The 16044-nt window shown below is 46.7% G+C and overlaps 1 protein-coding gene across 1 annotated transcript in view; it reads left to right on the top strand.

Moving 5' to 3' along the window:
- Nucleotides 1–2299: 2299 nt before the first annotated feature.
- Nucleotides 2300–16044, top strand: part of glra1 (glycine receptor, alpha 1) — a 65938-nt gene continuing 52193 nt past the window's right edge. The window contains exon 1 of the mRNA XM_040174385.2: nucleotides 2300–3699. Within this exon, the coding sequence (XP_040030319.1) occupies nucleotides 3629–3699 (71 nt within the window). The 5' untranslated portion in view covers nucleotides 2300–3628. The remainder of the gene's footprint in view (nucleotides 3700–16044) is intronic.

Genomic DNA, 16044 nt, shown 5'->3' with positions numbered 1-16044 from the left:
CTGCTGCTGAACGCCGTCCTCCCCCGGAGCGCACGCGGCGGACCGAACCGTTGAAGCGATGAGCCACGACCCGCTTGTGTGCATGAGATGATTCCACGGAGCGGAAGGAGATTCACGCGATGAACATAAAGAAAGAGAGGAAATAAACACAGAGCAGGTACGGAACAGAAGTATCGCGCTGCTGCTCTCGGCCTCCTGGACTCGATCGGAGCAGTCGACTGTGAACCTTCCGCACGGAGAGACTTACATATTGTTCTCTGGACTCAACCAGAGGTACTCACCTCTCCAGGAGATCAGTTTAAACATTATGCTGCAGGGCTCTTTTAGCTCTGACCACAAGATGCCTTCTATCGTTTTCAAACGATCTAGCCTTCGTAGCATTCGTACCAACTTTCAACGTAACAGGTCAACGTTAATTTTGCTTTTGCACAGGACACGTACAGCGCGCTCCTTACTGAGAGTCATCTTCGTTTGACCTACACCCCCGATCCCATCCGCACTTAGTGGATTGTCCTTCTATCGTACCATTTTACCTTCGTGCTTTCATTCATTTCTCATCTCATGAGACATCTGATGACGAATAAAATGTGACGGCAAATTTCTAAAACTGATCTCAGTTCCAGGAGAGCAAAGGGAACGAAACGCCCTTCCGGACATCTACAAAGCTTCCCATTGAAAACTATCAGAGACCGATGGTATCGTGCACCCACGCTCTAAGATGCTCAATTAAGAAATCAATGGGCTTGATTACAGAAATACAGTTTGTTAATAAGAAATGGTGAAAAGGTGAGTCAGCAGCCCATATATACACGTCATCACTCAAATGCTTCACATAATGCAGCTTGGTCAGCAATGTGCTTCAAACTATGACGCTCTTTGTTCCCCTCTCGTAGAAAAGAGCCCAAAATGGTAGAAAAGGCCATAAAAATTGCTGAAGAGGTCCGAGTATTATGGGCTGTTGCCCTCTGTGAAACTACATTTTGAGCAACGAGAGCTGACTGACTCAAAGACCAGATGCTTTCACACTGGATCGAGTGGCCAAGCGTGACAGGTGGAGTCTAACGGGGGGGCGTGTAAGTCTTTGGATGCCTCCATTCTCCTGCAGTAAGTGCTTCTATTGCAGCACTGTCAACCGCTGCACACAAAACAAAGCAACAAAAGACACACGTCTTTTCTCTCCAGCTCTGCCACCAGCAGCCGTGACTGACGAGGTTAGCAGAAGGCTAAGCTAATCTCCCCTCACTCTCTACAGCACGTTGCCTTGTGTCGTGTAGCTCAGGCTGACAAACCACCGTCTGCCATCCGAAAGGCTGGAGATGCATTTTAAACACTATTGACTCTCGTCCCCCCCCCCCCCTACGACACGGAAAGGCGACTGCTCAGAGGGGATTCATGTCCGCCTCCAGCTGGGACGTAACCTCCCCGAGCCCCGTCTGCCCGAAGGGGCTCAGGCACAACACGGGGATGACGCTCGCTCACGTTGCATGTTGGGAGTTTTTCCCCACTTCAGGGAATTGAACCATCACCTTCAGGCCTTGCAGCTGTTGGTTGGAGTCGCCCCACCCGCAGTAATCAGGTAAACAGGGTTTACCCCTTCCTACTGGGGGAGGGGGGCACCACTCCAAGCGATGACTGAAGCCCACCTGTTGCCACTATAAATAATCACCACAGCACTTTAGCCTGAATTTACATAAAGAGCTATAATGGCCGTGTGAAGGTTTAAATATTCATCTTTCCTGGAATTCCACTTTGCTCTACACACTGAATTATATAAAATAAAAGTGTCCCGTTGAAAAGCAAGAAGCTTTTCTGTTTCAGTTTTTTTTTCCCGCTGACTCAGATGGAATCAAAAGGAACAACAATTTTACTCCATAGCTCAAAATAAAACTACAAATTGAACTTTTAATATCCCACGTTATTTTATATTACTTATTTTTTCTTTATTTTTGATAAGTTTCAAGCAATTAATTTCTAATATAACTTCAGTGGGTTTTCTTCTGCTCTCTTTAATCCCCTATTGATCCTACCTTCTTCCCCAGAGAAAACAAACCCTCCTTTCTCTGAGCATAAGACAATCCCTTTTATATCAAATCTCTCTCTGAGAACACGACGTGTCTGTGCAGTCGGTGTAAACTCAACAATAACTTCGCATTACTGTCTTTTCTCCCGAGGGGATCGACGCGTGAGAGGCAGAGCTCGCGTTCGGCCAGTGACACCTCCGCCGGCCAATCGGCGACGCGCTCTGGTGGCCGCGCTGGCCAATGGCAGCGTCCAGGTGGGCGTGTCCTGTCGGCTGCGAGGTGCGTTTTTTCGGAGTTTGCTAAATGACTGCAGCAAGAAAACTCAGTGTCGGAGCATCACCGAGGCTCGCTGCTCCGTCTACGGCGAACCTCCGCGCGTGAGAGTGCGTGCGTGCGAGCGTGCGTGCGTGCGTGCGTGCGACGGTGTAAGGGTCCAGTGTCACTGCCGCGCTCCTGCCATGGAAGACGGTCCACGTCGGTCCGACACGCAGCTCGCTACGTTTTTATAACACTGTCACTCGTCCCCCGGAGGAGAGGGTCCGCACACGATCCTTCTTTTCCTTCCTTTCTATTTTCTGTTGTTCCCTTTTCCAACGGAAGCGGTGCCCGGATGGGAGCGGGTGCGCAGCGCAGCAGCGGCCGCCGGTGCGTCTCCAACTTGAGCACCAGCAGACAATGGGAGTAGCTGAGCCGTGCTGCCTCAGCGCCAAGTACCACCACTACTTCTACTACTACTACTACTACTACTACTCGCCCCAGGGAGACACTTGCGAGGAGGAGAGCGAGCAGCAGCGGGAAGGGGTAAAGAAGGAGGAGAGGGAGAAGAGGAAAAGGAGGCACACCTGCCTCTCCGAGCGGCGGGACTCGCGCAACGGCGGCCGATACGCGCGGATCCAGAGCCACGCTCCGGCAGCCTGTGGGATGCGCGCGAGAGACACACCTGCAGATCTGAGAAAAAGCTCCCCGCTGTGTGGAATATAACGCGTGCACAGCTTGGCTGGCCGAGACAGCAGCAGCAGCAGCCCGTGATTCTTTTTCTCTTTCGGCCGCTCTTCTCTCCGCCTGCTGAAGGAATATGTCTTATTTCCTCTGTAACCGCTGTGGGTCGCACAGACTGGACTTAAGAGTAATTGGTTTTAATTGCGTCTCAATTAGCAGCAGCCTGTGAGCGGCTGCCTCTGTCCGTGGTCCTGAACACAATCTCTGGGGTTGGATTTCGAAGATTTTTCTCTTTTCTTTTTTTTTCTCCCGCCGGCTTCACGTTGGCGGCGGCTGGAGGCGCGAAGAAGCGGACACGAGCATGATTTCATGGCCGGTGAGGTCATGAGCATCCCGCGGCTCAGCACCGGCGACTCTGGGATTTGAAACACACACACACACACTCACACACACAAACATTTTCCGGCTCACCTTGGAGGTCATAAACCACAACCACAACCCCCCCTCCCCTCTCCTCCTCTTCCTTCTCCTTTTCCAACACTAAAGGATTTTTTGGGGGGTTTTTTTGGAGAGGGATTCATCCTCTCAAGCGTGACCCCCCTCCCCTCTTTTTCAGCAACACCTGCACCCCCCCTCCCCCCATAACCCCCACGTCCCCTCCAAACAAAATGAGACTGGCAAAAATGTGCCGACTAAACGCGCTGTGGATCTATTTGTGGGAAACGGTTGTGTTTTTCAGGTAAGCAGAGGCATGAGATGGACTTCCCGTAATGATGATGTGTGTGTAACATGCTGTGGATTTTGATAACGTTGGAATTTGCATTTTTATTGCTTTGCGACGTGCACGGAGACCAGAGGTCCCTTTAGAAGGCCCCACAGGGGGGGGGGGATCCAGCGGAATTCCTGTGAAAGTTGTCTCGAGCGTTGATGCTCACGTGCACGTCAACCCGCACGGGATTGAATCAAGTCACAGCGAATCCGTACAGGGTTTTGTGGAGGGTGGGAAAAGGGGGGGGGCAAACAGCGACCACTAGCGTTCACCACGTGCTCCTCCTGAGCGTCAACAGGCATGTAAGGAGAGACTCAGGCCGCCGACATGTGGCATTTACATGGTGCTACATTTGTCCACGCACACACACACACACACACACACTCTGGTGTGGAAGCGTGTGGAGTTTATGCCAGTCGCACCGGTCGTACTTCGAGCTGAACGCTGTCAACAACAAGCCAAACATGCTTTTCTTTTTTTTACTCTCAGAATTCAAATATGTGTTTTTGTTTTCGTTGCTGCCTCATCGTGAGTGGAGCTCTTTGGCCGGCAGCCACAAACTAGACCTGATGTTCCATACTTCCATTGTGCTGGAAGCAACATCTACTCATAGAGATGCCTTTTCAAAATGCGCATCCAGCGGTCAAGCTCACCCTGATGGGAAACCTTCTCTTTTTTTAACAAATAAAGACACTAGAGAGGAATAGTCAAAAACGACGGAGGACACGTGAGGTTTGTGAGGGGTGTAGTGGATGGGTCAGTAGAGAGGAAGTTGGATTCCAGAGGTATTTGGCTGTGGGACGCCTGATGCATCATCAACAAGGTGAATTCTGGGCTCACCAGTAATAGCAGCACGTTTGGGCTTTGTCTCAATAGAAACTTCTATTTCTGTGCGATTATTGGTACCAAGTGATGAACAAACTACCTTCAATTGAGTTAAACTTTGAAGACGTGCGAGGATGGCCGTTTTAGAGATTTTTTTTATATCTTTAATGATCCGAACGATAACCCTTTAATGCTCAAGCTGTTAATAACCAGTCGTTTGAGAGTTTGAACAAATTACAAAAAAGACAGTGTAATAGATTGTGATGCATGATGGGAAATCAATGGACTGTTGATGAGTGGGCGTCCTTATGGTGACATCACTAATCAGGCCTCGAGTTCACCTATTTCATAGCCACCATCTTGGATTATGCCGGACGCTGTGTTGTTGTTTTTTTGCAACCAATGAAAAAAGTTACTATATTAGGGGCTATATCGGGACTACACGATGATAGAGACCTGTCAATCATCGTGTAGTCCCGCCCTAAAGCATTCCCTGCTTTAAAGTCTGTTTGAGTCAAACTGGAGCATAATTTACTAAATGAACATCATGCTGCATTGAAGAAGAATTTAAACGAGAGATTGAGACCATAAACTCATGTTTACGATGTTTACTGGGGAATAAGTCAAGAGAAAAGTAAGTAAGTAAGAGTCATTTTCTCATAGACTTCTATGGTTGTTTACTTTCTTTTCTCTCAATTGCAAGTTTGCAAACCTAAGACCAAATCATGCTTTCATGACCCGACATGAAGTACTAAAAGAATACCTAAGCATTTCAAGTAATGCGTTAAGTTCAGTGCAGCAATGTACACTTTGTTTAAAAAGCAAGTTGTAAATCATAGGAGGAACTTAACATGATGAAAGTAAAAAGGCGCTATTATCTTGAAAAACAGTTATCTTGAAACTGAGCACCGAACATTGGTATTACAAAAAGCGCATTGTTCCCATTAGAGATGTGTAGCAGCAGAGGTATGAAGAAATGCCACAAATCCACATCAAACTCATCATTTTCTGCTTGTTTTCACGTTTTCTGCAGATTAAAAACTGGGACCCATTTACCTTCCCCCAACTCTTCCTCCCAATTTACACTGAATGCACATTGGATGCAAATGTCTCGCACCACAACTCGGTGACGTGTGCGCGTCCTGCTTTGCATTTCTGACCCGCGTGCCCGCGGCGTGTTTTCGCTTCATCACATCGAGCGCCAGGAACCTCACAGGCTTTTCTTAATGTGAACTTTCACAGGCGTTTTCCTACCTGCTACAGCGCCTCCCTCATCTCCCATCGAGTACGCCGGCCCTTCACAGACGGGGGCGGGTTGAAAGTGTGGGGGGGGGGGGGTGACGGTTTCTTTGCATTCAGCACACAGTTTAGTTAATGAACCAGAGTTGGGGTATTTTGCCGTCTCAGCTCCTCGGGCCAGGACTCAGTTCCCTCCTTTTAATTGATATCTCTTTCCATTCCTCTACCGGACCCAGAGTGCCCCCCCCACCCAGCCTCATTCCACATTCAGCCTTATTACTAAACATTGATCAGCTTGTCAATGGCCTGGACAGGACCTGATGAACACACATTTAAAACTTGCACATACTCCCCCCCCTCCTCTCTCTCTCTCTCCCTGCTCCCATTTTTCATCAAAGAGGCCGGAGGGGAGATAATTTAGATTTAGAGATTGGACCTTGAGTAGATTCCCCCTTTAGCCAGCACGTCTCCTCTTCTATTTACTGAAGTTGGAACCTTTTGAACAAAATGAAGAAATGTTTTATGAATCACCGTCACCAGATTGAGGAACACCAACGAAACTAAACCCTTCACCTCTTTACTTTATTCAGGCATGAAAACGGGTCAAGGGTGAAAAAGGTGAGAAGGATATTACCCCTCTAGGGTTTTCTACTGGTTTTGTCCCAGGGATCATTTTTTGCGTACTGACGAGGGGGGGATGGGAATTGACAACAAGTAATAGGGGACAAGTCATTAAATACTCGTCATGTATTATATTGCATTAGTCAACTAGTCTAAAGATAATTTTAGTATCAGGTTGGCAGGTCTGCTTATGGATAGAACGGTGGAGCACTTTACCTTCTGCCTCGTCAGTCCTCTCACCTCAAAATCTACCTCCTCGAAAACGGTGGCGTTAGCTAATAATTTCCCACCGCAGCTTTAGCTAGTTGGCCAACGTCGCGTTCTCTCCCGCTGTGTTAAATGACTCAACTCATCAAGCTGTAGCTAACGTTAGCTAAGTCTATGTCAACAAAGCTCCCGGGTAACTTAACTTAGATATACCAGAAAATATTAAAACCATCACTCACCCGGTTCGCAATTCACTGAATATGAATATCCTACCCCCCCCCCCCAAAAAACTCATTGAATATACACAATTCACATGTCACCTAAAGGTGAGGGATTTTCATGCCTGTTTATTGGTCTGTTGGATTCATTCTGTTCTCCTTACCTGAAGAAAACATAATGAGATGTACAGTACCCGTCAAAGGTTTGGACTCACCGTCTCATTGAACTGAATGAGGAAATGTGTCCAAACTTTTGACTGGTACTGTGTGTTAAACATTATATAATGATTTGCTATACACATATTGATGAGTTTGTTCAATGCCGACACCTTCGAAGCAAAAAAACGCAACAGAAGCACCTGGTTAAGTTTAGGCAACCCGGGTTTCACGGGGGACACACCCTGCTTCCTCCTGGGTGATAACTCAATTCAGCCCGAGACATCTTGTCCTTGGAAAACCGTATTGGACAGAATCTTCTGTTAAATTGCTGCTTGTTCAAAAGGATCAATGCCTACTGCTCTACTTTAATTTAAAGTAACGGGAAATGCATTGCATGTTTAGGTACGCTTGGGCTTTAAATCAAAGTAGATCTCTACTCATAAAAAGTAGTGGTCCACTGGCTGAGCGTTACATCCAGCTAACATCCCACGGTTCATGCTCTGCCTGAGATGGACACACACATTACAGGGCAGCTTTCTACATCTTAAAGAAGCAGCGGATGAGTGAACCATGAGCTCCTTTTGGACACCAGATTGATCGTGAGCCAACCGGGCAAGCGGCTACGCGGCTAACGAGCTGACCAAACACATCCGCGATGAAGCGCTCACCCCCTTGCTGACGGGCTCAGAACGCCACGCCGTTGTCCGTCATGGCGGCACGTGATCAAACGCTCCCAGGTCGCCGCAGCTCATACCTTTAGCGTCAGGGGATCAGTTGGTGAGGATGATTGACAGCCTGGCTGTCCCATCAGGCATCAGAACCTCTCTGTGAGTCAGCACAGGAAGCGGTGAAGGCGCTCGTCAGAAACAAGAGGTGGGAACTGCTTCATGTTTGGCTTGGATAGTTTCTAGACGTTCAGGGCCAAATCCTCTCGAGGGAAATTTGTGTTTAACTGATTTCGATACATCTACGCAGTGATAGTGTCTCGGTTCGGCGGCGGAGAAGTGCTTCGTTTCTCTTTTTAATCAGGCGCCGGAGGTGATTTACGTCCGAGGCTCCGCGTGTTCACGCGGCTCCGTTTTGTCGCAGTGCAACCGCAACAAATAAAAAGAATCTTCCCAGGGGCTCCGGGGGGGGGGGAAAGGAGCGCCCCTCTGCCTCCTCGGATGTGGCGCTCTGCTCCTTCCACGTCCGCCTCGCCGCGATAACGCAGATTGATCGCCCCTGCTCAGGCTGATCGTTACTGTGAACACGAGCATGCGACCGTCCCTCAGTATGAAAACTATTCATCTCCACCCAGACAATAAAGGCCGACCTTTTCCTCGATGGATTTCTATATTCAATAAAACTCCTTTACTCTCTCGAGTGGAAACAGCGAGGAGTCCATAGAAGCACAGGATCCAAACATACGGGGGCTGATTCGGTTGGTGCAGCGCCGCCAAGTAGCTGTCGGAGGGGAAAACGTACGATCTATAAGGACGATGTAATCTGTAGTTTCTATTAGCAGGGCCAATACTGCCTGCTGCTGGAAGGTAACCTTGAGATGACCATGAGGCTGTGAAAACGCGGCCGCATGTGGGGTTCTCTACAAACCACTGGACCTACAAACACACACACAGCTTCATCACATCGCAGGGTAAATTAAATCCGACTTGACCAGCTCGTGAAATAAATTCATGTTGAAATTTGGCGATTTAGAGAAGGTCATTCGCCGTTTCTGCCAAATTATTTCAAGTGGGGAAGCCCTGGCAGACTGTTGATATTAAACAAAAGTCCTCATCCTGAACGGGCAGGATTGAAACCGGCACAGAAATTACTTTTACAGGGAACAGAGTGACTAACAAAAGACTGAAGGTCCCTGAGGTTTGTTCATTAAATAAAAGGTCAGGCTCAACGTAGACGGTCCCGAAAACAGGCCTGTGACAGGCGGCTTGACCTTCAGCCACATCTGTAACATTTCCAGATGTGGGGTTCATTATACTGGATAAGTGATGGCCGTCATCATCGCAGGCTTATTTTCGGCGGAAAGTTGGAGCCGGTAGTCAGAAGGTGATGAAAAGAAAAGGTTCTGTTCAGGGTTGTTTTTTGTGAACATGTTTTCACAGGTTGACATGAAGCACTCTGGATGCTTTTATATCATATCAGAGTTATTGTGAGTCAGGTTCTAGTCACAAAACTGTTTATCTACTCAAATATGACCAAAACTTTTTTTTTTAAGTACTGTCAGCTGACCCTGAAATACCAGAACGAAAGGCAGCCCGAGACACGTTGAGTCACGTGTGTCTTAAAATGTAGCTGAATTTCATGCTGCTTTTTCTTGAAATGGCAGCATTTCACGATGCTGTAAAAACAATCGCTCTTGGTATCAGATGATATATTTTAGAATGCATTGAGCAGCGCAGATCGAGGATAGCGGCCCGATAAGAGGAGCCTTTGAATTAACTCAATCTTCTGATCCCTGAGAGGAAAGGAACACGGCAGGAAATGAAAGCCGGGGGTCAGAGTTGGTAGATTGGGAGAAGATGGAGCCGGCTGGGTTTTATAGCGTTGCTCAAGGACCCCGCAGAAAGGTGTAAAGCTCCGCCCACTGCTCCGCCCACTGGCCCCCTCGGAGATCACCCGCTGTCAGTCAAGCATACGCTCCTGATCCGGCCAAAATAAAGCCACTGTGTTATTTATGAACCTGCTCTCAGCTCGGTTTTATTTGTTCTGTAGGTGCCCGGACCATATTTATCACCCACATCTCCCATCAGAAAAAATCCTATTACACACACACACACACACATATATTCTATTTTCTTCTGAGATCAATCTCACAAGTCCCCAAATGAGAAACCATTGACTGCTCCGGTGGAGTTCGCTACCGTCCCTACAATAATTAACTTCTCGGCAGGTTCATTTCCAAAACTTGATGTATGATAATACATTATTGATTAGCAGACGGAGACAGATGTGCACCATAAATAACAAGAGTATATTATCAATGCCCCCTCAGAAATGTAACTCAGTTGGACAGAAGGTGAATTCCTGGAAATGTTTGTAATTGAAGTGGAGTTGGACAGCAACAGGAGACAGATGTGTAGATACAGTTGTGTTGTTGCTTCTAAGCTGATTAGATAGAGACAAAGAGAGAGGGGAAGGTTTTGGGGTTAGTATTTATTAACGGACAAGCAGCTTAATGATAATCGTCATGGTAATCCTGTCAAATGTAATACGGTCCATGCGGTTACGTTTCATTGAGACTGTGCATCAAAATGATTTCATCTTAGGAATCCCTTTAATCCTACAATTTATAATAATGCCATTATTCACAGTATAAAAAGGGAAAACTATGTATTTTAGAAATTATTCATTATATATATACTATATAAGACACAAAACTTCCTTCCTTCCAAAAAGTTACCTGAAACAGCCTATTTATCTTTGTACATATTAGCAAATACCTTTACACTCTTACAAATGTGTATGTATATATATATATATATATATATATATATATATATATATATATATATATATATATATATATATATATATATATATTATGAAATGTGTGTTTATTTTCATAAATAGATGATTAAATATGAACCCTGCTGAGGAATATTGTGCAGCCTTCTGGGACCGAAACTCTGCACATTTGGTATTTTAAATATAGACTTCAAATTGCGCTGAATGCCTTCAAAGCTTTTTCATTTCGGAAGCTTTAATATCACATGAAACTTGGGAAAGTTGGTGGACTCCCGAGTACCCAGAGGGCCTCCCAGCTCCAAGACCACATGCATCCTTAAGCAAGCAGGTCCATAAACAAACACAGGACTTTCACCCCAGGAAACCGCTTGTGCTACTCAGAGTACGTATGTATGTCATTTCATTTGCATAACAAATGTATTTTAACTAACGCGTTAATCTATACGATTAATGTGGCCCAGATTAATACGACAAAACATTTTAACGGAGTTAATGTACCTTTGTTTTCTTCCGTGAATTGACCGCGGAGCGGAAAGGGCCGCTAGCTGCAGTCAGTTACATCGGAGAAATTCAGATTTGGGCATTTTTGCATTGGAAGTGAAACAAACAAAGGCGCGACACACAGCGGAGAACTGTGCAGAGGAATTCCTCCGTAGGTCAAACCGAAGGGGGCTGAGTGGCAAACGGACGACTTAAACCGCCTTTATGCCGTGTTAGCTGCTAGGCTAAGCTAGCTGGAAGAGTTGCTAGTTCAACATGTTCCACCCGGTGGAATTCTGCCTCCAAGATGATCAAATGTGAGTTTAACGTGAGTTTATGGTCTCGATCTTAAGTTCCTAAAGCCTCTTCACTACCGCATGATGTCCATTTAGTAAATGATGGTCCATTTAAGGGTCAAACAGACCATAAAGCGGGGGACGCTTTAGGGAGGCCCAACTGAGAGTTCACCACATCTTCTCTGGAACTATTCTGCTCCTGAATGGACTCAAACTCCTCCATAGAAATCAAGCGAAGGAGTTTGACTCGTTGCCTCGTGAATGTGAGAGTGCGACCTTTTGTGTGTGTGTGTGTGTGTGTGTGAGACGCAGTGTGACGCCTTTGTTTGCAGCGGGTGTTAACGCTCTCTGTTCGTGCCAGGGAAGCGAGCAGCCCTCTGCTTTCCTGAGTGTTGCTAAATGCCAGGATGAGATCAATTAGGGATCCAGGTCTTCAGAGGCTTTAGGAACATAATGAGGAACACTTAAGGCTAATGATTGGAGCCTCGCATTAGCCCACACCCCGCTCTGGCTTTTCCCCCCTCTTCCCCGCTGTGGGCATATTAGACCTTGGCTCACGACAACTCAGCGATTTTTTTTCTTCTTCTTCTTCTTCTTCTTCTTCGCCTCCTCAGCGTTGGCCCACGTGTCTCCAAAGTAGCTGTGGCCAGCATTGATCTGAAATAATGAAAGCAAATCCGAACTTTGATCAGAGTAAGCGGGAGAACAGGACGCTCAGGGGTAAGATTATCAACGAAAGCAGAAGGAAAGGCCTCGAACGGCTTTTGATCGAGTTGTGAGCATCCACAGTGGCCCTGTTCCAGTCTGTTAAAGTGCGCGTGTGTGTGTGTGTTTATACGTCATTGAAGGCACTGCGAAAAACACACCAATTGAAAAGCCTGTTTCAGGGCCAAACAACATATGAACCAAAATAAATGATACCTGCTCACGGTGTAGTCCTTAAACCAGTAGGTAATGTCACCATGACTTCAATCTAACACCGTCTCCCTTAGAGGGGTTGAAAAATGCCAAATTAGTTCAACCGTGTTAAAACGATAACATATTAATGTGGATTCAAGCTAAAAGTTGGATTCATTTCCTACGCTGTTACCCCTCTGCTGACGTGCTAATCTTAATTAATTAATTAATTGCTTTACCCCTTTAAGATATCTGGATTTGTGCCAAATCAGAGAGCTTCCCATAGCAAAGAAATATCTGCTCTTTTTGTGTTTTAATCCTCCGTTGGAAATGGTCTTATTTGGCTACGTGCTGTTTCCAGGTGTCGACAACAACGTATTTTCTTAAAGCTTCTCTTTTTTTTGTGTGTGAATGCCGGCGTCTTCATCCAACCTGTGAGCTCTTGCAAAGATTTTAGGCGAATCCCACGACAAAAAAGCGGGTGTCTCCATTGTGTTGATTTGTTCGTGGTGCAGGCCTGCTGGGCTGCTGGAGCCGTGGTTTGCTCATTGTTAGCGTCATTAGCCACACTTGTGCTTTTTCACAGTGCCGTTGCAAAGTGCTCCGTCGGCTCATTCCGGCCTCTGACGGAAGCCGCTGGGGAGTCGCCGGCGTGTCATTGTATCTGGACCTCTGGGAGACACACACTCAGAGGGGAAAGAAAGAACCAGCAGAGGAGGAAACACAAACTGCAGCGCGGGGGCTTCGATTTCATTTGAGTGCCACCCTTAATACTACGGTTGTGTTTCGAACGTTAGATCCGCATATATTAAAACCAGTCGGTCCGTCGGAGTGGGAGGCGGATCGCCGTGTTAACTGGCTTATTCGTGACAGGAAAAAAAGGAACAATTTGATCCGTAAACCCACGGTCTCTGAAAATGGTACAAACACCCGGCAGACGTTTGTCTCTGTGACCCGTGAATGTATATTTTATGGAACCGAGGAAACGTAGGTGGAAATTACTGTTTGTGTTTAATATTACAACCCGTACGGGCGTTTATGACCTGCAGTCACGTGTGGTTGTCAGAGAGAGATTTTATTTCAGTTTTTGCTAAACCTGAGATCAGTGTCAGAGAAGAAGCGCAAGTAACAGAGCTGCTCTACTGTGGTTTAATAACGAGTCTGACATCTGGAAAATCCAGTCAGCAGCGAGGAGGTGTGGTGGGTCGGTCCGACAAACACACAACTTTCACCCAGGAGACCTCGGTTTGTGTCTTATGAGAAAAACAGAAGCAAACTTTGTATTTATTGGTTACGTAACGTTGGTCCTGCACATCATGAAACGTGACGTTATGGATCATTTCTCACCTTAACCAAGTACTTTTGTTGAATTCAAGCTGTTTTTACGACAAAACATTTATATATTTAGTTCAATAGTTACTGTTACATTTTGACGTTGTTATTTCAACACAAACCATAACCTTCTTTTCTAATAATAAGTACCCCCCCCCCCCACGTTGTCCCCCCCATTTATCTTTGTGTAATCCCGGTCTGTGACTAATCTGATCTGCTCATTGTGTCATTAGAGCTAATTTCACATGGGTTTTACGTTCCGTTGTATCGTCTCTCCGGCGAGCTCTGTGCCCAAAAATAATTGGGGCTGGTGGGGCTGGTGGGGCTGGGGGGGGAGGGGGGATTCGTGTCAGTTGCCGTCCTCATAAAGAGGATCAAGCTTAGATTGGTCACGTCAGGGCAGGAATTCTTGGTGCTGAGATACTCTCCGATCCACCTAATTAGCCCCCCCCCCCCCGGTTATCGGGAGAGGTCCGCTATTTCATCGCTTGGTGGTTCGGAGGAGATGGTTCCCCACTCCAGGTCGTCCACTCCACGAGGCTCCGTTGTCCGGTAGGCTGCTGTTTGTGACGGTGTCACAACGACACAACAATGAGCGCAACACGAGAGGCCCATCAGTGTGAGAGCTGAGTTGTTGCCGGTGAAAAGGCTTCAGGACACTTCAGAGCTCCTATTTGAATTTAGAGAGAGCGCGGGACCGAGAGAAGTGGAGCCCGCCGGCCGGATTGGGCCCGTAAACCTGTGATTTGTCGTCTCAGCAGTGACCACGTGTGTTACCAGTCTCCTCTACCGATACCGTTACTAAAAAAGCAAGAAAAGCAAACAGTGACTTTGTTCAATTGCGCGTGAAGAGGCATCTGAACATCGAGGTTTAAGGAGAGAGATTTATTTTTGATTTAATGATTCCAGGATAATTTATGATCGTTGCGGTCGATTTGCTACGCGAGAAGTATTATGAACAGAAACCGTAGTGCGTTAGTGGACATCGACTAAACGCTGCAACGTCCAGATGACATCGCCGACTTGTTAACGTGAAGAAATTCTCTCCCCAACCAAATAAATAAACTGGGCTCATTCAAGGTAAATTCTAGTCACTGCCTGTTAAATTCCTCCCAATATGTTTAATGTAACATAGTAGATGAGAACACAGCTGGAAAAGACATTTAGCTTTTTCTTTTCAGTCCCAAACATCAGGTCACACGAGAGGGCAAGAGACTCGGCCGATATCAGGCTCTCGTTGTAGCGTCGGCCTGCAGACATTCGACTTGCGCGGCGAGGGAAGTCGGCCGAGGACACACAGGAGTCTCCGAGGAAATGTGCTGCAAATGTCACGTCCTGATATCAGCGCAAATCCTTGAGGTCACGCAGGCCGCGAGTGCGAATAAGTGCAGCTCAGCTTGTCATAATGATGTCCGAGAGAGAAAGATGGAGGCTCGCTCTTCGCCTCAGCGGAACCTCGGCTCTCGCTAGTCACCATTTTTTTTTCTCTTCTCCTTTGACAATCGCGTGTTCGGAGTCCTCTTCTCGAAGGCACCACGGCGATGGCGTCGGGAGCGTTTGTTTCGATCTCTGAAAGCGCTTTTAGGACCTCAGTCGAGCGCCGTCGTCTCCCATGTGACGCCTCCGACACCTCTGACTTCGACAAAACGTCGAGGTGTGACAAATGATGCGCTGGCATTTGAAGATGCCCTCCCCAAGTGTGAGTTCAACAGCTAAAGGTCAACGCTCCCGACTTTGAAAGGCGCCGTATGTTACACAAAACCTTGACGCGTGCTGGCTCCTGATTGGCCTGAAGTGCGCCTCCATCGGCGCGGCGATGTGCTCCGGATTCATCCTTTTTTCCAGAGGACTCGGACTGAATCACGAGTCGGCAGAATGAGTCAGAACCCCCCCCCCCCCCCCCCCCCGCACACTTGGGCCGTGTTTGTCACTTCAGTCCCTCAAAATGCGTTTGTCCCCTGCGTGACCTGCTGGAGTCATTCAACAGGAAAGCTGAGCTTCACCTCACACAGGAACACACAGGCGACATGTCGATGTTCGGCTGGATGAAGCTAAAAGTTTCAGTGCTTGATAAAATATCATCGTACAATATCATCTTTAGGCAACAAGGTTAGTTGGTTAAGCTGAAGGTGGAGGTCAGAGGTTTGTTTTACTAACCTGTTGGCCTTTTATACTTTTAGATTTATCATTACATCATTATTTATTGAATTTGAAATCTATCAATAACATCAAACAATCTTTGTAGGTGTAGCACCGGCTAAATGAGCACAGCTAGCTTTACCGAATATAGAAAGAAAAAATACAAGATGTCGGAATATGTTTTATAAATAAGAACAAAGTAAACTTTAGTGAAACGGGTACATTTGCAACGTCACAACAATAGTTGCAGGAATCCAGAGCAAGAACTCAATTCAATTCATTTTATTTTGTATAGCCCAAAATCGCAAGAACGTGTATATTCATAAAGAAATAGCTTGTCATTTAGCATGCTACACGCTAACAAAGGTCACATGGTTAACAAATGAACACGTTGAGACAGTCACCGAAACCACCACGATCTGATTTATGCTCCT

Source organism: Gasterosteus aculeatus, chromosome 4 (genome assembly GCF_964276395.1).
Source record: "Gasterosteus aculeatus chromosome 4, fGasAcu3.hap1.1, whole genome shotgun sequence".
NCBI classification, from domain to species: domain Eukaryota; kingdom Metazoa; phylum Chordata; class Actinopteri; order Perciformes; family Gasterosteidae; genus Gasterosteus; species Gasterosteus aculeatus.
The sequence above is the reverse complement of the archived record's forward strand: the minus strand, read 5'-3'. Positions and strand labels throughout refer to the sequence as shown.